Source organism: Procambarus clarkii, chromosome 18 (genome assembly GCF_040958095.1).
Source record: "Procambarus clarkii isolate CNS0578487 chromosome 18, FALCON_Pclarkii_2.0, whole genome shotgun sequence".
Lineage (NCBI taxonomy): Eukaryota > Metazoa > Arthropoda > Malacostraca > Decapoda > Cambaridae > Procambarus > Procambarus clarkii.
In genome coordinates this window covers 41,601,683-41,624,463 of record NC_091167.1, presented here as the reverse complement: position 1 = coordinate 41,624,463, position 22,781 = coordinate 41,601,683, and the positions used below count along the sequence as shown (strand labels likewise).

Genomic DNA, 22,781 nt, shown 5'->3' with positions numbered 1-22,781 from the left:
TTTCAGACCTTAGGGTGTTTCATTGTACTTCCAATCCTTAGGGTGTTTCATTGTCTTTCCAGACCTTAGAGTGTTTCATTGTCCTTCCAGACCTTAGAGTGACTCATTGTCCTTCCAGACCTTAGAGTGTTTCATTGTCCTTCCAGACCTTAGAGTGTTTCTTTGTCCTTCCTGACCTTAGTGTGTTTCATTGTCCTTCCTGACCTTAGGGTGTTTCATTGTCCTTTCAGACCTTAGGGTGTTTCATTGTACTTCCAATCCTTAGGGTGTTTCATTGTCTTTCCAGACCTTAGGGTGTTTCATTGTCCTTCCTGACCTTAGGGCGTTTCATTGTCCTTCCAGACCTTAGGGTATTTCGTTGTCCTTCCTGACCTTAGGGTGTTTCATTGTCCTTCCTGACCTTAGGGTGTTTCATTGTACTTCCAGACCTTAGGATGTTTCATTGTACTTCCAATCCTTAGGGTGTTTCATTGTCTTTCCAGACCTTAGGGTGTTTCATTGTCCTTCCTGACCTTAGGGTATTTCGTTGTCCTTTCTGACCTTAGGTTGCTTGATTGTCCATTCAGTCCACGAAGAGTTTCAGTGACATTCAAGGTCCTAGAATGTTTCACTGACCCTCTAAACTCTAGGATGTGTTATTATTCCTCCAGACCATAGAGTGTTTCATTGTTCATCTAGGTATAAGGTGTTTTCATTGTCCTTTCTGATCTGAGTTGATCTTTCTGGCCTTAACAGACCCTTGGTGCTCTCATTGTCTTCCAAGACTTTCCTTGTTTTCATTGTTATTCCAGACCTCTGGTATTCATATGGTATATCCAGACTCTGGTGTTCTTACATTGTCTATCCAGAGTCATAATGTCTAATTTGTCTTTCCAAACTCATTGGGTTCTGTTTGTTTTTCCTGTCCCCTTATGTTGTTTTTTCCCCGTTGTTTGCACGTTGAATTTGACAGCTGTATATGTCAAATTCAGCCTCAGAAGATAACGGATAATCTTGTGTCACACTTGTCATGATATCACTGTGGTGTAATATATAAGATATAGTATTTAAGAACTGTTTACAATCTCTTCATTGCTACATAGAACTGAACAGAGAAGATCTATGACATGCTTCTTAAGTGTAAACTGTTAATACGCTGAAGTAAGTATTAGGTAAGTATTAACACGCTATGCGTGTTAGTGGCTTCGTAAGAATGTATGATACGTCTTATATAATCTTACATATACAGATATATAATCTTTACATGTAAGATGTAAGATAAATCTTATTTAATCTCACAGACCCATTGTACCTTCTTGTAAATAAAAGTATTATTATTATTATTATTATTATTATTATTATTTTTATTACATGAGAGAGCCCTAAGCCAGTACGGCAATATAGCACTTGAAAGGAATTAGGATAAGGATTTGGGAGAAGATCAAGGTACGTAATGGTGTCCAACCACTTGGAAGATCGTGGATTGAGCTCCGACCTGCAAATACCGAGACCTACAATGTACTGGCCAGTATTTTTTTTATTAATGAATAGAATATAACACAATAAATGGTATTTATTATCACCCAATTACACACAACGGTGTAGAGGCGAGGCCAAGGCCAATATCATCACAGATAACAAGATAATCACAAACCTATACTCAGATAACGAACTGATAACACAAAATAATAAAATTATTAAAAATATTATAATTATAATTACTGATGAAGTTATGTTGAATATGATATTGTTGATGTGTGAGAGAGAGAGAGAGAGAGAGAGAGAGAGAGAGAGAGAGAGAGAGAGAGAGAGAGAGAGAGAGAGAGAGAGAGAGAGAGAGAGAGAGAGGGAAAGGAAACTATCAAGAGAAAGCGCAAAGCAAAGCAAAGCAAGGGACGGGAAGAAAAAGGAATCGTGCCCAACCACTTTGACGGTCGGAGGGATTGAACGCCGACCTGCAAGAAGTGAAACTCTTGCAGGTCTTGAAAGCTCTTCCGTCCCCCACAAAAAGCTGGGCAAAAGAAAGTGAAAGAAAAAAGAAAGGGAAAAGTTTATATATAGAGAGCGAGCGAGACACAAACACAAACTCGAGACGAAATAAATAAAAAGACAAGAAATGCCGCGCCTAAAGCTGAGTTTCCCCAGTAAATAACGTGTTGAGTTGAGACATAACGGGTCAGGTCGATACGACCTTTTTTGGTACTGATCGACACGGGTTGCAGCATCCCGTCTTGCAGCTTAGCATCAAGCTGGGAGATGCTTGTGTCGACCGGACAACTGCTCTGGCTCGGTTATTGTTGTTTATTTTCCTTGTAGCACTTTGTAGAACCGGTTCTCATAGACGGGTTCTCAAAGACGGGTTCTCATAGACGGGTTCTCAAAGACGGGTTCTCATAGACGGGTTCTCAAAGACGGGTTCTCAAAGACGGGTTCTCATAGACGGGTTCTCAAAGACGGGTTCTCAAAGACGGGTTCTCATAGACGGGTTCTCATAGACGGGTTGACAAAGACGGGTTCTCATAGACGGGTTCTCATAGACGGGTTCTCATAGACGGGTTCTCATAGACGGGTTGACAAAGACGGGTTCTCATAGACGGGTTCTCATAGACGGGTTGACAAAGACGGGTTCTCATAGATGGGTTCTCAGAACACCAACACAACACCATCATCAACACAACACCATCATCAACACAACACCATCACCACCAGAACACCATCTCCACCTGAACACCATCACCAACACAACACCATCACCAACACAACACCATCATCAACACAACACCATCACCACCAGAACACCATCTCCACCAGAACACCATCACCAACACAACACCATCATCAACACAACACCATCACCAACACAACACCATCATCAACACAACACCATCATCAACACAACACCATCATCAACACAACACCATCACCAACACAACACCATCACCACCTGAACACCATCACCAACACAACACCATCACCAACACAACACCATCATCAACACAACACCATCACCACCAGAACACCATCTCCACCAGAACACCATCACCAACACAACACCATCACCAACACAACACCATCATCAACACAACACCATCACCAACACAACACCATCACCACCTGAACACCATCACCAACACAACACCATCACCAACACAACACCATCACCACCTGAACACCATCACCAACACAACACCATCACCAACACAACACCATCATCAACACAACACCATCACCACCAGAACACCATCTCCACCAGAACACCATCCCCACAACAACAACAACTCCACCAGAACACCATCACCACCACAACACCATCACCAACACAGTACCACAATAACCAGAGTGTCACAACAGAGTACCACCCCCCCAGAGTACTACACCAGAGTACCACACCAATGAGAGTACCACCACAGAGTACCACAACAATCACAGCACCACACCACAAAAGCACTTCGCTTACCTCCTCACCATAATCATGATCACTATCACTCAAGCATCATCTCCACCCTATCACCCAGCCCTCCACAGCACAATCACCACCACCGTCACCACAGGTCCACCGCACTACCAACAACAACAACACAACTGTACCACCACCACAGAACCAACACAGCTGACCGGTCAATACTGCACCTTTAACACCAGTGTACAATGTCATCAACACCCCCCCACCCTCCTCCACCACAGCACCACCCCCAACAAAGCATCACCCCCATCACAGCGCCACCACCACCACAGCACCACCCCACCATAGCATCACCGCTCAAACAGCACCACCTCCACTACAGCACCATCCCCACCACAGTATTACCCCCACCACAGCACCACCCCCACCACAGCACCACCCATACTACAGCACCACCACCCCCACCACAGCACCACCCCCACCACAGCACCACCCATACTACAGCACCACCACCCCCACCACAGCACCACCCCCACTACAGCACCCCCTCCCCAGACAGCACCACCCTCACCACAGCACCACCCTTACCACAGCACCACCCCCACCACAGCACCACCCCCACCACAGCACCACCCCCACCACAGCACCACCCCCACCACAGAACCACCCCCCCACAGCACCACCCCCACTACAGCCCCCCTCCACAGCACCAACCCCACCATATCACCATCCCCACCAAAGCACCACCCCCTTCACAGCACCACCCCCACCACAGCACCACCCCCACCAAAGCCCCACCCCCACCACAGCACCGCCCACACCAAAGCACCACCCCACCACAGCACCACCCCCACCACAGCACCACCCCCACCCCCACCACAGCACCGCCCACACCAAAGCACCACCCCACCACAGCACCACCCCCACCACAGCACCAACCCCACCAAAGCACCACCCCCAACACAGCACCACCCCCTCACAGCACCACCCCCACCGCAGCCCCCACCCCCCACCACAGTACCACCCCCACCCCCCACCACAGTACCACCCCCACCACAGCACCCCCCTCCCCACCACAGCACCACCCCCCCACCAAAGCACAACCCCCACCATAGTACCACCCCAACTATAGCACCACCCCCACCACAGCACGACCCCCACCACAGCACGACCCCCACCACAGGTTACCACCATCACCATCAAGCAACAATCATCACCAGACTACTACCATCATCACCAGGCTACTACCACCATCATCAGACTACCACTACCACCAACATCAGACTACCACTACCACCATCATCAGACTACCACTACCACCATCAAGTGACCACCATCACCATCAAGCTATCCACCACCACCATCACCACCACCACCAGTCTACTATCACCACTGTATTAAAGTGAGTGTCTAACACTGCACCTTTAACACCACTGGACCACACAATCTCTAGGACCTCGTCCTTGCCTCCTTGTGTATATTTATACTCACCGTGTGTGTTTGTGTGTGTGTGTGTGTGTGTGTGTGTGTGTGTGTGTGTGTGTGTGTGTGTGTGTGTGTGTGTGTGTGTGTGTGTGTGTGTGTTTGTGTGTGTGTATGTGTGTGTGCGGTGTGTGTGTGCGCGAGCGCGTGTGTGTGTGTGTACTCACAAATTTGTACTAACCTATTTGTGTCTGCAGGATCGAGCATTGACTCTTGGATCCCGCCTTTCGAGCATCGGTTGTTTACAGCAATGACTCCTGTCCCATTTCCCTATCATACCTGGTTTTAAAATTATGAATAGTATTTGCTTCCACAACCTGTTCCTGAAGTGCATTCCATTTTCCACTACTCTCACGCTAAAAGAAAACTTCCTAACATCTCTGTGACTCATCTGAGTTTCCAGCTTCCATCCATGTCCCCTCGTTCTGTTACTATTCCGTGTAAACATTTCGTCTATGTCCACTCTGCCAATCCCCCTGAGTGTTTTATACGTTCCTATCATGTCCCCCCTCTCCCTGTTTTTTTCTAGTGTCGTAAGGCATAGTTCCTTCAGCGCCCCTCATACCCCATCTTTCGTGACTCTGGGACGAGTCTCGTTGCAAACCTCTGAACCTTTTCCAGTTTCCCTATATGCTTCTTCAGATGGGGACTCCATGATGAGGCGGCCAATGCTAAGACTGGCCTCGCGTAGGCAGTGTAAAGCGCCCTAAATGCCTCCTTACTTAGGTTCCTAAATGATGTTCTAACTTTTGCCTGTGTAGAGTACGCTGCTGTCGTTATCCTATTTATATGTGCTACAGGGGATAGATTAGGTGTTACGTCCACGCCCAGGTCTCTTTCTTGCGTCGTCACAGGGAGGCAGTTCCCCTTCATTGTTTGTTTCCCCACTTTGTTTATATATATATATATATATATATATATATATATATATATATATATATATATATATATATATATATATATATGTATATATATATATATATATATATATATATATATATATATATATATATATATATATATATATATATATATATATATATATAGAAGGGGTACCACCTCTGGTGCAAGTGTAGGGACCCATAGCCTCCGGACCTTCAAAAGGAAGGTCCGGAGAGTCCACAGAGGCCACATCACCCACACTGTCCACATCATCCAGGGAAACAGCCTCAGAGCACCGACGCGCACGCTTTAGCAAAGGGACGGAAGTAGCAGAACTAAAGTCGCCAACACACACAGGCACGGCAGGCACCTCACCTTGCCGAAGCATCCCCTCCAAAACAGCAGAACCCCCGTCCCCGGGAGCCGGTACAACATCCACAGGCGGGGGCGGGACATGAACCTCCGCCGGGACATCCCGCACTACACGCAGCGCAGGCAACGGCCCGACACCCACACACACCGGCTCAACAACCCCAGGGGCCACAGCAGGTACCAGACGTGTTGCACAGGCCGTAGAACTCGCCTCAACAGGCGGAGCAGCAGACAGGCAACTAGGCGCCTCAGGCACAGCACCCACTCCGTCCTCAGAACCGTCCGAACGCAACAGGGGCGGAAAATCCTCTGCACGAAAAACATGCACACGACCAGTTGTTCCCACGTCGCACGCTGCAGCCAGATGACCCTCGTGACCACACCGATAACAGGTGCGCGGTTGACCCCGGTACTGGCAGCGGAGCGTGTAACCCAACACGGACATCGACGACGGTACACTACACTTCAGCGACATCGTCAGGGTGCGGGAGCCGTCAAGCATACCAACACAGTGCCCGGCAACGACCTTGTTCCAACGAATACTTAACACTGTCCCAAATCGTTCAAAACAGGATGTTAAAAAGTCGTCCTGAAATTCCAAGGGGGCACCATACACCGTCACAGTCGTTAAGGTGACATTAAGATTCACCACCTTAACAGAACCCGCAGTATCTGGGAGAGGGTAAACACGCCCCTCACACCGCTCGAGAAACGCCTGAAAGGCAGCCTGGAGGTAGAACTTGACCACAGCACGGTGGCCCTGAACCAGCTGGATGCCCACCAGGTCAGACAGCTGCACATGTAGCACATCCACCAGGGCGACACCAACCAACGGATGGTCCACCGGCACCGTAAATGCCAGACCAGCCGACAATGTCCTCTTCACTGGAGGGGGAGAAGTCCCAATGGCTAAGTCAAACGTCACCCTGTCAGTGGCAAACCACCACCAGCAGGGCAAACTAACAATCACCCAACGTAAACACTAGCCAGGAGCGGAGAGACCTCAGGAACGTCCGACCTGGCCGGTGGTCACCACGCAACCCTCCCCATCTCCTTTCACCTAATGCTCTACTTCACCTAGAAATGAGTAGGTACTCAGGAGTTATTCAGCTAGTTTAAGTTGAATCCTGGGCGGGGGGGGGCACTAATTCGACCATGGGGGAGTGGGACCCCTCAGTAAAAGCCAAAACGTGTACACTCTGTACACTCTGGCTTCCTGTCCCCCGACAGAATGAATTAAAGGATCGTTGAGCGTTTAAATCTTTGCTTGCCATTGTTTACCCATAAACTATTACAACAGAAAACGAACTAGGAAGTAGTTATAGAAAATGAAGTTGTCTAATGGTAAACTATTACAGAATAATAATGAAAATGCATCAACAGTTTATTCATAAATGGTTGTACGTTTATAATTGGGAGCGTTATCATAAATATTGCAGCACATTACATAATTACATAAGAATCACAGTAACAATATAGTACAAAATATTATATATCCCCTTAATAATTTTTTGACACAAATTTATATCAATTTATCTTATAACTTAAATATATAAATATATATATATATATATATATATATATATATATATATATATATATATATATATATATGTATATATATATATATATATATATATATATATATATATATATATATATATATATACATATATATATATATATATATATATATATATATATATATATATATATACATATATATATATATATATATATATATATATATATATATATATATATATATATATATATATATATATATATATATATATATATATATATATATATATATATGACAATGTCAGACCACGGAGGAAAAATGAAACAGGAATTTCCTTAAGTACTTTCGTATATTAAATACATCTTCAGAAGGTCCAAAGGGACCTTCCAGAAGGAAGGACCTTCTGAAGATGTATTTAATATACGAAAGTACTTAAGGAAATTCCTGTTTCATTTTTCCTCCGTGGTCTGACATTGTCACATTCTTAATCACGTGTTTATTTCCGTGATATACATATATATATATATATATATATATATATATATATATATATATATATATATATATATATATATATATATATATATATATATATATATATATAAAGCTGCATGAACACGCATGCCATAGATCACTAAGAACTCTTTGACCCGGCCAGGATTCGAACCTATGCCGTCTAGGATCACCCCTAAACGTACACAGTATCGTGACCACCGCAACAATGATCGTCTATCGTTGCGTTGCTCCTGGCAGTATGGGTTCGAGTCACATCTGGGGTGTGAGTTTTCAGCAGTTGCATATAGTCCTGGGGACCATTCAGGCTTGTTCGCTTTTGTGTTCCTCACGTGTGCCCCTATGAATGAGGTGATTTGATAAAATACTATGCCCAAGGTTACCATCCGAGTGCCGGCGGGGGGGAGGGGTGATTCTATTTAGGCTATTGCTTTTAGTTTTTTAGTCACTATGAGTTATTTAATCTAACTCATGTCGGAGCCTGGAGCAGCGACGTCAATGCCATCTGTGAGTCCGCTCCCGAAACCCCCACAAAATGAACAACGCCATCTGGTGGTGACAGGATTATACCTGCAAGAGGCGCTAGATTCCTGTCGTAGTCAGCTCGAGAGGTCGCTGGTGCTGACCTCTGGTGAGGTGGCGCCTAGAAAATCAGCGCCATCTATTGTAGGAGGAGCTGTATGTTCATGTTAGAGTCCATAAGTGGTATTTCCTAGTGTCCCATGTACTGGCCAGTTTACTGATGACATGTCTGTATCCACAGAGGCGACGTAGGGCTGCTGTGGTACGAGGACAGTCAGTCTACCCAGGGCAGCCAATAGCTCTCTACTCCATCCTGCTTTACGTGAGCAGTGAGCCGCCGCCGAAGAGGAACTGTGTAGTGTTCTACTGTCTGCCTGTGAAGATGGCAGTGACAGAGTTCGGCGTATCCCGGGACTGGCTAGTGGAAGAGATGGCCGACAGTGAGGTGCTACGGGGGAGTGTAACCAGCTAGTTGCAAGAAGCTCCTGCCAGGGGTTCGCTACCCTTGTATTTGTTCATGTAGAGGCCCAGCAGCGCCAGGCTGATGTTCTCTGCCAGCACCAGGCGGGAGAGTGATTGTGGGCGTTCACAAGGAGCACCTAGTGAGACTGTAGATAGGCTGGCCCGTGGCTAGGGTAGACTAGTTGGTGTTTCCCAGTACTGGTTGAGGACGGTACTGTGTGTTGAGGAAACACGCAAGTTGACAAGACTGCATCGCATGAGCATCGAGGAGCGCTTAGTGTCCTATGAGAGTGACACTTGTGTATATATCAGTGTAGTAATACTTCCTTTATGATTATATTTAAGGTGATGGGAAAATGATTATATGTGAATATATTGATAATTGATGAAGTGTCGTATTCAATGCAACTTCCTCCATTGTGTTTTACTTGCATTACCGAGCTCACTCCTTGAAAGCCACTACTAACTTGGGGCCGGATACTAGAACTTTGGTTCCTCCAGCAAAGAACCCGGTTGCGACCCATTGTGGCCGTAACAAATATATATATAATATATATGTCGTACCTAGTAGCCAGAACGCACTTTTCAGCCTACTATGCAAGGCCCAATTTGCCTAATAAGCCAAGCTTATTATTTCTATAATTATTTCATGAATTAATTGTTTTTCGACAACCTAACCTACCTAACCTAACCTAACCTAACTTTTTCGGCTACCTAACCTAACCTAACATATAAAGATAGGTTAGGTTAGGTAGGGTTGGTTAGGTTCGGTCATATATCTACGTTAATTTTAACTCCAATAAAAAAAATTGACCTCATACATAATGAAATGGGTAGCTTTATCATTTCATAAGAAAAAAAATAGAGAAAATATGTTAATTCAGGAAAACTTGGCTTATTAGGCAAATCGGGCCTTGCATAGTAGGCTGAGAAGTGCGTTCTGGCTACTAGGTACGACATATATATATATATATATATATATATATATATATACATATATATATATATATATATATATATATATATATATATATATATATAATGTGTGTGTGTGTTGTACCTAGGAGCCAGAACGCAGTTCTTGGCCTACTATGCAAGGTCCGATTTGCCTAATAAGCCAAGTTTTCCTGAGTTTCAATATTTTTCTAACTTTTTCTTATGAAATGATAAAGCTATTTATTTCATTATGAATGAGTTAATTTTTTTAAATTTGAGTTACAACTAACGGAGATATATGACCGAACCCAACCTACCCTACCTAACCTAACCGATCCCAACCTACCCTACCTAACCTAACCTATCTTAACATAACCTAAATTAACATAACTAAATCAATATTTTATGTTCTTAATATAATATAATAAAAATATTTAAAATAAACCAACTGGAAACAATTTATTGAAAATATAGAAAATCACTCGACCTATTAGGCAAATCGGGCCTTGCATAGTAGGCCGAGAAGTGCTTTCTGGCTACTAGGTACGACATATATATATATATCACACATTTCATGCCGACCTGCATGAAGCGAGATCGTCGCTCTACCGTCCAGTTAGAGAAGTGTTTGCAATAGATGACGATGTACCAAGGGAAAGACAGGGGGAAAGGCAGTACCTGTGCAGGGTACAGTGTCGACGCACCGTGTAAGCAAGAGTAGCTGTCATAGTGGCTACCATGACTCCCTGTTTAGTTGACCATGTTAACTCACCGTATATACACACACCCAGCAATTATTACGATTAAAGTCAAGTTTTAAACTAAACATTTGATGGCTCTGAACCATTAGTGCCTCCAGATACCTTATCTGTGGTGACGGTGTGATATGGGAGAGATGTGGGAGGGTAGGTGAGATATGGGAGAGAAGGGGAAGAGGAGAGGTGAGATATGGGAAGGGTGGAAGAGGGGAAAGGTGTAGGGGAGAATACGTTAGGACTGAGGGGGAGAGGTAAAGGAAGAGTGAGGTAGGGAAGACGCGATTAAGACACAAGAACTTCAACTGCTACAAACGTTATGGAGGTGAGTGGCTTACCTGGAGGGATGTCCAAGTGGAGTGAGTTACCAGGTGGAATGTCCAAGTGGAGTGGATAGCAACAGGAGATAGTTACGTAATATGAAGCATTAATCTTCGAATCACTTGCCATATTGTATGGACAATTGGAATGGTCAAGTGCCGGAGTACATAGCCGGTCGTTAGAGCGAGTTAATGGTGTCAGTGGCGCTTACGTCATCCTTCCCATGATAACAGGCCAAGGGGGAGACGTCGACTCCCATGAGAGGCATCACACTATCCACACCTTGCACCGTCAGTGGCTGGCGGCCTCTCACAGCTCCACGACACTGAAGTCTTTGGTCTCAGTGATGGAGGTGTACGTCGTTCCTGGCTCCCGTGAGACCAAGGGAACGGAACACGCGCCAGGAACCAAGAAGAAGAAGAAGGATCAACCACACCGAACAGTCGATGAAGTGCATTGTTTTCTGTTCCTGTGTGCCCGGGTAATAGGTCTTCACACCCTGGGAAGGGACGCCCAGGGCGCTTACTTCGTCAGCTGGCGAGGAATTGTCCCGGCGGTGGTCATGACGAGCCTCTGCCTGGGGTGCCTGGTGCTGATGCTGGTGCAGAACATCATTATGCCTATGCCCTACTGGTTTATGGTCATGACTGTCTCTATCGGTGGTGGCAACGCCTTCTGCATCTTCGCCCTCGTGCAGACCAGTCGCAACGCCCACGCCATGGTGCTCTATATGAACTCTCTTATTAAAAGCTTGCCTGTGGAAAGGATTCGAACCCCTGTCATTGTGATAATGAGCACCGTGCTGTATCCGCTTGTGATCGCTCTCAGCACCTATGCTCTCATTCCTGAGTGGAACGTGGCCATACCCTCCGTGTTCTTGACCTCGTCCGTGCCTGCAATTCTCGACTCATACGTCGGGGCCTTCGTCGGTATCTTTATTGAGGCCATGAAGACCCTGGAGAGAAAAGTGCGAAGACAGTCGTCCTGGTTGATCTCAGACGTCGTGGCAGTCAGCAGTCAGTGGATGGTGATCTCCCAGATGCTTGGCATGCACAATAAGGTGGAATGTTTTCTTACTCGTTTGACTTCTCTCACCTCTGAAAATCATTTTTGATTTCATGAGTATTAATATGTAATTTTTAAGCTCTGCCATTTGTACTCATGAATTATCCATTTAGTATGAAGACTTACTCAATTATGCTTCAAAAAGTTTCCGTAATATTAATTATGTTTTTTTTATCACTGGTATGCAGAAATTCAGAATATAATATTTTCGTTCTTATATGCTGTTGTATATGCGGAAGGCTTGGTCGTGGTATCCCATGTAGTCCTGTACCCATGTTGTACTGTACCCATGTTGTCCTGTACCCATGTTGTCCTGTACCCATGTTGTCCTGGACTCATGTTGTCCTGTACCCATGTTGTCCTGTACCCATGTTGTCCTGCACCCATGCTGTCCTGTGCCCATGCTGTCCTGTACCCATGCTGTCCTGTACCCATGTTGTCCTGTACCCATGTTGTCCTGGACTCATGTTGTCCTGTACCCATGTTGTCCTGTACCCATGTTGTCCTGCACCCATGCTGTCCTGTGCCCATGCTGTCCTGTACCCATGCTGTCCTGTACCCATGTTGTCCTGGACCCATATTGTCCTGGACCCATGTTGTCCTGGACCCATGTTGTCCTGGACCCATGTTATCCTGGACCCATATTGTTCTGGAGCCATATTGTCCTGGAGCCATATTGTCCTGGAGCCATATTGTCCTGGAGCCATATTGTCCTGGAGCCATATTGTCCTGGACCCATGTTGTCCTGGACCCATGTTGTCCTGGACCCATATTGTCCTGGACCCATATTGTCCTGGACCCATGTTGTCCTGGACCCATATTGTCCTGGACCCATGTTCTCATAAATCCTATTCCCGTGCCAGCCTGTGCACATGTTGTCATGTTGCCCTGTATCCTTGTTCTTGGGCCCATGTTTTCTTGTAGCGCAGCTGAATCACAACTAAATGGTCCTGGGTTCGATTCATGAGTAGGTCGTGTTTCATTTCACCTGATCCCTTGGTTCACTTAGCAGTAAAGGGAACAACTGTATAGCCGACGAAGAGTTTGCCGACGACGCCGAGGAGGGAGATGCCTCAATAGTTGTTGACATCGCTTCTGTCACCATTATTTTTGTAGAGAGTGATGATGTTTGCATCTCTCATGTCTTGTGGCACCGAGCCCTCCCTCCAGCACTGGCACAGTAGTTCATGAAGCTCAGTTTTTAGTGTTCCACGAGCGCACTTGAGAACTTCAGGCAGAATCCCGTCATCTCCTGGGGCCTTCCCTGAGGAAAGTGAATCCGCCGCTTTCTCATCTTCTTCCACAGTCGGTTCAAGATCAAGTTCTTTCATGATGGGCAGGCACTCGATTACATCCAAAGCCTCTACACTGACCAAGTTCTCTCTGGAGTACAGTTCGGAGTTGTGTTTCACCCAGCGATTCATCTGTTGATCACGGTCTTTAATGATCTCTCCAGTGGCTGACTTTAGAGGAGCCGTCCTGTTTTGTGTAGACCCTGTTGCCTGTTTGGTCCCTTCGTACATGCCTCTTATGTTGCCGACAGTGGCTGCAGTTTGGATGCGGTATTCCAGGAACTTCCCCAGTATTTAGAGAGTAATCACTGATGATAATGTTAAGTAAGTGTGGTGTCCTTTACTGAAAATGCTCACAAGGCACCTTCACGTGTTCACTGTAAACAAAAAACTTTCTGGCCCTGGAAGCTGCTCAGAATTCTTCATCTCTGAGCAGGCCCCTCTCACCTTCCTAGGGAGGGTGGCCTTCAATGTATATTGATTATTTTTACTGTCTTGACATATTATTAAGATGAAATGTGATTATAATATAATTAGATATAGGATTTAAAGATTATAAGTAGTACCTAATAGTACCACTGATTCTTATTAACAATTTGATTTAATCCTCACTGGAAATCGATTGATGTTCCAATTGTTTTTTAATTAAGATATTCTTCTTAAAGCCTCTAGATTCTTGATAAATCATTCATAATGTCACGTAGGCACATGTGGACCCAAATGGCACATGGGATCATGGTGCCATTGTCATGTAGGATCCAGTTGATGTAGGATATAATGAATCTGAAGTGATTCTCACATGCCTCTGATATGATTTTGATATGTTGAAATAATACATTTCTTAGATAATAATGTTGATAAAATGGGTCAAATGTCCCACACCGACCTCCGTCATGTTGACAGATCTTCAGGATGACCATGTTCCTGCGCCTGGTGATCCTGATGATGCAGTTGATGGCCTACATGTTCATAATGTGGGCCCTGAGGACCTTCTACGGCTCCTGCTTCCCCGTCCTTCTCATCACGCTGGTGCCCCTGGCCGAGGTCACCCTCCGCTTCTACCTGCTGTGCTTGGTCGGCGAGCGGCTCCAGTGTGCGGTGAGACCGAACGTTTCACGTGTTTGTAATGGTGATATGGTAGCCGTGTATGGGTTGTAGTGGTAGTGGTAGTAGTTGCAGTAGTAGTTGCAGTAGTAGTAGCAGTAGTGATAGTGGTAGTAGTTGCAGTAGTAGCAGTAGTGATAGTGGTAGTTGTTGCAGTAGTGGCAGAAGTGGTAGTAGTAGTAGTTGCAGTAGTAGCAGTAGTAATAGTGGCAATAGTTACAGTACTAGTAGTTGTAGTAGTAGTGGTAGTAATAGTAGTAGTAGTATTTGGGGTTGATGAGTTAGTTGCCAAGTAACATAATGACAAAAACAATTATTATGGTATAATTGTTAAGGTGATCAATTCATATATGTTTCGCATACATTATATCAAGTAATTCTGAAGTAGAATGTGAACAAATACGACTTTTTAATCTTCTATGATAAATAAAATAGCATTATTTTGAGTGTACTCGATTGAATCTGTCCTAGATTATTCCTTTCAACATTAAATCCACACAAAAAAATATAATCACAACTAAATCGTACCTTAAAACCTTTAACATGTGCATAATATCCTGCCAAACCCGTTTTACATTTCTCTTTCAACAAGTTAAATATATATTTTTAGATTAGTGATCTGATATTAATATTAGTTAATCAGTTTAATCTACTAATGTACTGAGAAGAAGATCAAATTAAAATTAATAAAAAAAATCTTGCCTGTATTTGACAATTTAATGATGCAATTTAATGATTCAGTAGAGTTACATATCACCGGTATTGCATTACAGCTGGGTGTCATTATTATTTTAAAGAATATATCAGAGGTTTTATAAAGCTTTCAAGAAAGTATTTATTATAGAAGTTATTTATCAACTGCAGCAAAACAGTAACCATGTTTCCAGCTACACATATAAAACAAAAGTCATGTTCTCAGTTACATAGAGGCAACAAAAGTCATGTTCTCAGTTACATAGAGGCAACAAAAGTCATGTTCTCAGTTACATAGAGGCAACAAAAGTCATGATTTCAGTTACATAGAGGCAACAAAAGTCATGTTCTCAGTTACATAGAGGCAACAAAAGTCATGTTCTCAGTTACATAGAGGCAACAAAAGTCATGATTTCAGTTACATAGCGACAACAAAAGTCATGTTCTCAGTTACATAGAGGCAACAAAAGTCATGTTTTCAGTTACATAGAGGCAACAAAAGTCATGTTCTCAGTTACATAGAGGCAACAAAAGTCATGTTTTCAGTTACATAGCGACAACAAAAGTCATGTTCTCAGTTACATAGAGGCAACAAAAGTCATGTTCTCAGTTACATAGAGGCAACAAAAGTCATGTTCTCAGTTACATAGAGGCAACAAAAGTCATGTTTTCAGTTACATAGCGACAACAAAAGTCATGTTCTCAGTTACATAGAGGCAACAAAAGTCATGTTTTCAGTTACATAGCGACAACAAAAGTCATGTTCTCAGTTACATAGAGGCAACAAAAGTCATGTTCTCAGTTACATAGAGGTAACAAAAGTCATGTTCTCAGTTACATAGAGGCAACAAAAGTCATGTTCTCAGTTACATAGAGGCAACAAAAGTCATGTTCTCAGTTACATAGCGACAACAAAAGTCATGTTCTCAGTTACATAGAGACAACAAAAGTCATGTTCTCAGTTAAATATTGACAAAAATAGCCATGCCTAGAACTACTAATTAACAACAATAGCCAGGTCTCTAATTACACCTCCTGTTCACAGGACGAAGGACTAGTACGGGTAGTAAGAGAGGCTGCCTGTAGGACCTCTTCAGACTATCCTTGTCAGCAGACTCTCAATATCCTCTGCACTCGTCTTGAGGCTAGGCCTACAAGAGTCGAGATCTGGGGCATGGATAGGTGAGTGAGTAAATCCTCTGAATGATAAGCGAGTGTGTGTATGGAGATTCTTTTTGGAGAAATGAGTGGTTTAGCGGGTGTTGTCAAAGATGAATTTTGGCGTGGTCTCTGATTTCACGTAAAACATGTTTCTCACCATTCCATTATGACCTCACCCTTCAAATATGACCTCACCCTTCAAATATGACCTCACACTCCAACAGGAATTAGGCCCCTCAATCTGATATCCTCCACAGCCTGAGCTGCTCGACGTACGTATCTCTGATCGGTCTGGTGCTGTCGTACCTTCTGGTACTGATCCAGTTCTGTCCCAAGGAGGACCTCGACTGTGTGGGGACAGGAGATGATCTTTACTTTGATCGATTCAACTCGTGCTTTGAGGACAAAAGCGATGATGCGGGACCCCTCAGCATGATTCTGGAGATTAATGACTCCACGGTGAACCCCAGTGTGTGAAGGTTGAACTCCTTGTAAACAACTTTACACTTGAAATTCTCTCCTCCCATTCTCTCCAAATCCAAACACGATTTTTATACTTGTGTTTTCAGGCCCTTGGGAATCAGTAACTTCTCTACTATTGAACCTGCGTGTTTGGAAAAGTAAAGTTTTGACAACACAAATAGGGATATCTAGGTCCAATTCGAATTAATCCTTGTTGCACGTTAATTAATTAATTTAATGTGTGGTTGCACCCAGAATGCACGTTTCTCAACATAACGTTCTAAACTCTATGGACTATACGCATAACATTTCACAACCGCCAACTCCGTAGAATGCATAACGACTGACCCCACTTGAAGTGGAGCATGAGGGCCGATCCTGGCCCACCTATGACACACCACTTACACCTACCAGTTACCCTGGAAAGTTCAATGAGCTTCCAGCCTTCTGGTTTCCAGCACTGGACACTCAAACGTACAAAAACATTCTCCTATATATAGATACTGAGTACGCCATATAACAGTTGGGCTTGCAAATGAATGCCTTCATATGGAAGTACAACTACAAATAAGAGCATGTAACTGAACAACATAAGACCTCAAAGGCATTCTGAATCTATTACAAACAAATAAATGAAACTACAAAACAACTAGAATATCACATATGAAGCTAAAAGATAAAGCTAATGCAACAAATACAGCTATATAGCAGCCAAGTGCAGATGCAGATTAAAAACAGCCAAAGAAATATGCAGCTCCTCAACAACTAATCACAGACAGTTGCAGCTACCATATATCAAACACAGACAGATACAGCTTTTTAACCAACGCAACACGTCTGCTGAACTCAGCAGATGAACACAGCAACTAAACACAGCTTAACAAGAGACCAAACACACACAGATGCAGCTAAGAAATAATGACACATAGAAAGATGCATCTACCAAATAACAAACACAAACAGGTGCTGGTATGAAATAACCAAACACATTGTGTGTGTGTGTGTGTGTGTCTGGCTCTTGCAAGGTAGTCTGCACAGGCGTTTGAAGAGTACATAAGACTACGTTAATACGCAATACTTGCATATTAGATAAAGTCCAAGATGTACGGGGAGGAGAATTATTGAATCTCTGAACATCAAATTAAAACAACTTTTAACAACAAATTGTTTACAAAATTACAACAACATAAACATGCAAGTAACATATTTATTCACTCTGCTCACCACGAGAGTCAGAACAGGACCGGAACGCGAAAGTTGCCAAAGACGACGTCACTGCCCAATTACCCAATCACCTATTATACATGTTTACTATGTATGCCTTATTTATTGACCCATCACCTCACAGCACCTTTACTCTTTTTCTTGTCTTTTTACTCCTCACTTGAGAATGAACCATGCAGGTTCGAAACGTTGAGTAAATTATATGTATGTATAATACATTATACAGGTATTTTTTTTTAATAAACCTTGAACAAACAGAACATTTGGGAAATTTGTCTTTCAATTAAATCAAGATGCAAGAGCACTAGTCAGTCGGATAGAAGCACTAAACAAGAAAATTAACACGAAATATGCAATCATAAATATATTTGGTCACTTCTTACTCGAGAATGAACCTTGCCTTGTTCGAAAAGTGATGTAAAATATATATATAGGAGTACCACCGCTGGTGCAGTTGTAAGGACCCCATAGCCTTGGAGAAGAGAATAAAGAGTACTCAGAGAAAAACTTGCCGTTTGACTCTAAATATGTATAATAAGTATCTATATCTTCCCAGTCACATGCTATTATTGTTATAAACAGCCTGCTTGTAGTTCGGAGCTCAATTTTTGTTTAAATAAATGTAAACAAAGCTGATGAATGTTGAGAGAAGAAGTAGAAGTTCGTATGTACTTACGAACTGCTTGATGAATATAGGTCTAGATTCCCAAGATATATATATATATATATATATATATATATATATATATATATATATATATATATATATATATATATATATATATATATATATACAACCCTATGCCAGGTCTTGGGAATCTAGACCTATATTCATCAAGAGGTATTCATGTATATAGATATAAGAATAAAAGATATAAAAACTTAATAGAGGTATACATATACCTGTATCACGTTAATCTATGGATGAATAGTTACAGAAAATTTTAAATTACTTTTAGTTTAGTAAGCTTAGAGAGAAAATAGGATGACTCTTCAATAATCCACACTTTTCTATATTAATTCTAGTTAATAAATACACATTTAAAAACCACTGTAAATGATCCAATGGGTAACTTTCGATAACTGAACTCCAATAACCTATCGCGCAAACTGGATTAGAAATGTTCAGAAAATATGACACATGCTATTGACATACAGTAAATAAAATCATCACAGCTTGAACATGAGGATGTTGGCTAAATAGCCAGAAAGATAGCCAAGATGCTGTGATATGCAACTTGGCGAGGATTACGTATGAACGTAATGAACAAGTGAAACTAATATAAGAGAGTCTGGTACCAGAGGCCAACTCCCTGCACGGGTTCATGAACAAGACAGAGAACAAAAGATTCCGGAATTATTGCGTCAGGAGACTCATAGCTGAACGCTACTAGGGAAGCACAGCCAGGTGGGTAGGCATCAGGATCTGGGTTAAGACTGGTCACGACACAGTGTAAGCGCCATGGGGTCACATCCCACTGGGGTCACATCCCACTGGGGTCACATCCCACTGGGGTCACATCCCACTGGGGTCACACCCCGCTGAGGTCACATCCCACTGGTGTCACAGGCCACTGGGGTCACATCCCACTGGTGTCACATCCCACTGGTGTCACATCCCACTGGGGTCACATCCCACTGGTGTCACATCACACTGGGGTCACATGCCACTGGGGTCACATCCCACTGGTGTCACATCCCACTGGTGTCACATCACACTGGGGTCACATGCCACTGGGGTCACATCCCACTGGTGTCACATCCCACTGGGGTCACATCCCACTGGGGTCACATCCCACTGGGGTCACATCACACTACTCAAACATTAAATGTAATAAACCTTCTATTCTTTCCATTCGAAATTTATTGAAAATGTTTAATTTCGACAATTTTCAGCAACACCTGAGATATTTTCGAAATCTTTAAACATAAACACATGCGTAGCTGTGAGACTGAGATGCTGAGAGTAGAGACTGAGATGCTGAGAGTAGAGACTGAGACACAGAGAGTAGAGACTGAGACACAGAGAGTAGAGACTGAGACACAGAGAGTAGTGACTGAGACAAAGAGAGTAGAGACTGAGACACTGAGAGTAGTGACTGAGACACAGAGAGTAGAGACTGAGACACAGAGAGTAGAGACTGAGACACTGAGAGTAGTGACTGAGACACAGAGACTAGAGACTGAGACACAGAGAGTAGTGACTGAGACACAGAGAGTAGAGACTGAGACGCTGAGAGTAGAGACTGAGACACAGAGAGTAGTGACTGAGACACAGAGAGTAGAGACTGAGACACAGAAAGTAGTGACTGAGACACAGAGAGTAGAGACTGAGACACTGAGAGTAGTGACTGAGACACAGAGAGTAGAGACTGAGACACTGAGAGTAGAGACTGAGACACAGAGAGTAGTGACTGAGACACAGAGAGTAGAGACTGAGACACTGAGAGTAGTGACTGAGACACAGAGAGTAGAGACTGAGACACTGAGAGTAGAGACTGAGACACTGAGAGTAGTGACTGAGACACAGAGAGTAGTGACTGAGACACAGAGAGTAGTGACTGAGACACAGAGAGTAGTGACTGAGACACAGAGAGTAGAGACTGAGACACAGAGAGTAGTGACTGAGACACAGAGAGTAGAGACTGAGACACTGAGAGTAGTGACTGAGACACAGAGAGTAGAGACTGAGACACTGAGAGTAGTGACTGAGACACAGAGAGTAGAGACTGAGACACAGAGAGTAGAGACTGAGACACTGAGAGTAGTGACTGAGACACAGAGAGTAGAGACTGAGACACTGAGAGAAGAGACTGAGATCCGGAGAGTAGAAACTGAGACACAGAGTAGATACCGTGAGATATTAAACTGATAACGGAATTTGTTTTCAGTATCAGATCATCACAAAGGAAATTCTCCCTCCCCCCCCCCCCCACCCCCAGACGAGAAAAAGTCACAAGGTTGTGTTAAGAATTTAGTAATACAATGAAAAACCACTTTGGCGGCAGGTATTGTCTGGAGGAAATCATTATTATATTGACCACCGGAGAAGGTGTTGAGAGCCACTATTAGGCAACTTTACGTCTGCAACTTTCCCCCTCTCCGTTATAAGTATCATGCAACAAATGCTCTGGCGAAGTATTAGGCGGGATGTTTCAACGTGCAACATTGAGAGAGAGAGAGAGAGAGAGAGAGAGAGAGAGAGAGAGAGAGAGAGAGAGAGAGAGAGAGAGAGAGAGAGAGGGGGGGGGGGAAAGAGAGAGAGAGAGAGAGAGAGAGAGAGAGAGAGAGAGAGAGAGAGAGAGAGAGAGGGGGGGGGGAAAGAGAGAGAGAGAGAGAGAGAGAGAGAGAGAGAGAGAGAGAGAGAGAGAGAGAGAGAGAGAGAGAGAGAGAGAGAGAGAGAGAGAGAGAGAGAGAGAGAGAGAGAGAGAGAGGGAGAGAGAGAGAGAGAGAGAGAGAGAGAGAGAGAGAGAGAGAGAGAGAGAGAGAGAGAGAGAGAGAGAGAGAGAGAGAGAGAGAGAGAGAGAGAGAGATGTATAGAGCTACACCTCTACACCTATTGTTGGTGTAGAGATATGTATAGAGCTGCAAATATGTATTGAGATACTCTCATACATAGCCAGATTCCCGACTCTCGTGTTCACTTGCAACATCACCACCAACCACCATCCGTGCTCACTTGCAACATCCCCACCAACCACCATCCGTGCTCACTAGCAACCAGTCGTGCTCACGTGCAACACCACCAGTCGTGCTCACCCGTGCACGTGCTGCCGTTCACGCAACACCGTCGTCCCGGGCCTCACTGACCATTGTCTCTCCTCCCGATGAAAGTATTATTGAAGCCATAATTTTTGTTTTGGATTTTTCAAAACAAGGATTTTTTTTATCCACCAGAAATTGAGGTATAATTTTGGAGGCCGTTTAATTCAGTATTTGTTTTGTGTTTGTTAATTTCCCATAAACCAAAGTCCGCTAGTTTACACCTAAACTGTTACGCTCGTCATTAATGAGAACTATTTTGTTGATTTCATTATTGTCCCTTATGGGATAAAAAAACCCTAACGCCTTATATTTGTGAAATTTATGTAAGGAATTTACAACAAGTCTTTCGCACTCTCCAGAGTGCTTTGTCAAGGTCTGAGTGTGTGATTAGGACAAGATCTCAACGTCTAATCTTCATTAGACATCTCAACGTCTAATCTTGATTAGACGTTGAGATGTAAGTCTAGTGGTAACCACACACTCAGACCTTGACAAAGCACTCAAGAGAGTGCGAACGACTTTCTGTAAATTCCTGACACGAATTTCACAAATACACCAGTGTGGGAGTTTATCCAATGTTACTATGTCTGTAAGAAGACATTACCATTACTAATGTCCCTTATAATGACATATATGAGACATGACACATAACTCCAGAGCTTCCGGGTGTTGCTGTTTGACACAAACACTTCCAGGTGACACCGGGTGGTGGTGTAGCCCACTTCTCGGTGTGTATATACACTTAGAGCTGACTATAGTCCTGGACTATGTTGAGAATATCAATTGCACATACCTTACCATGAGGTCTTAGAGGCCTTGCACAGATGCCTTTAATGTTGTGATACATAATGTTGCACGTGTTA

The 22,781-nt window shown here is 43.5% G+C and overlaps 1 protein-coding gene across 1 annotated transcript; it reads left to right on the top strand.

Annotated features, from left to right (window-relative positions):
* The first annotated feature begins 20,089 nt into the window (after nt 1-20,089).
* Nucleotides 20,090-21,025, top strand: LOC138366115 (zonadhesin-like). Its single transcript, XM_069326853.1, has one exon. The coding sequence runs from the start codon at nt 20,090-20,092 to the stop codon at nt 21,023-21,025; it is 936 nt and encodes a 311-aa protein (XP_069182954.1).
* Nucleotides 21,026-22,781: the final 1,756 nt, after the last annotated feature.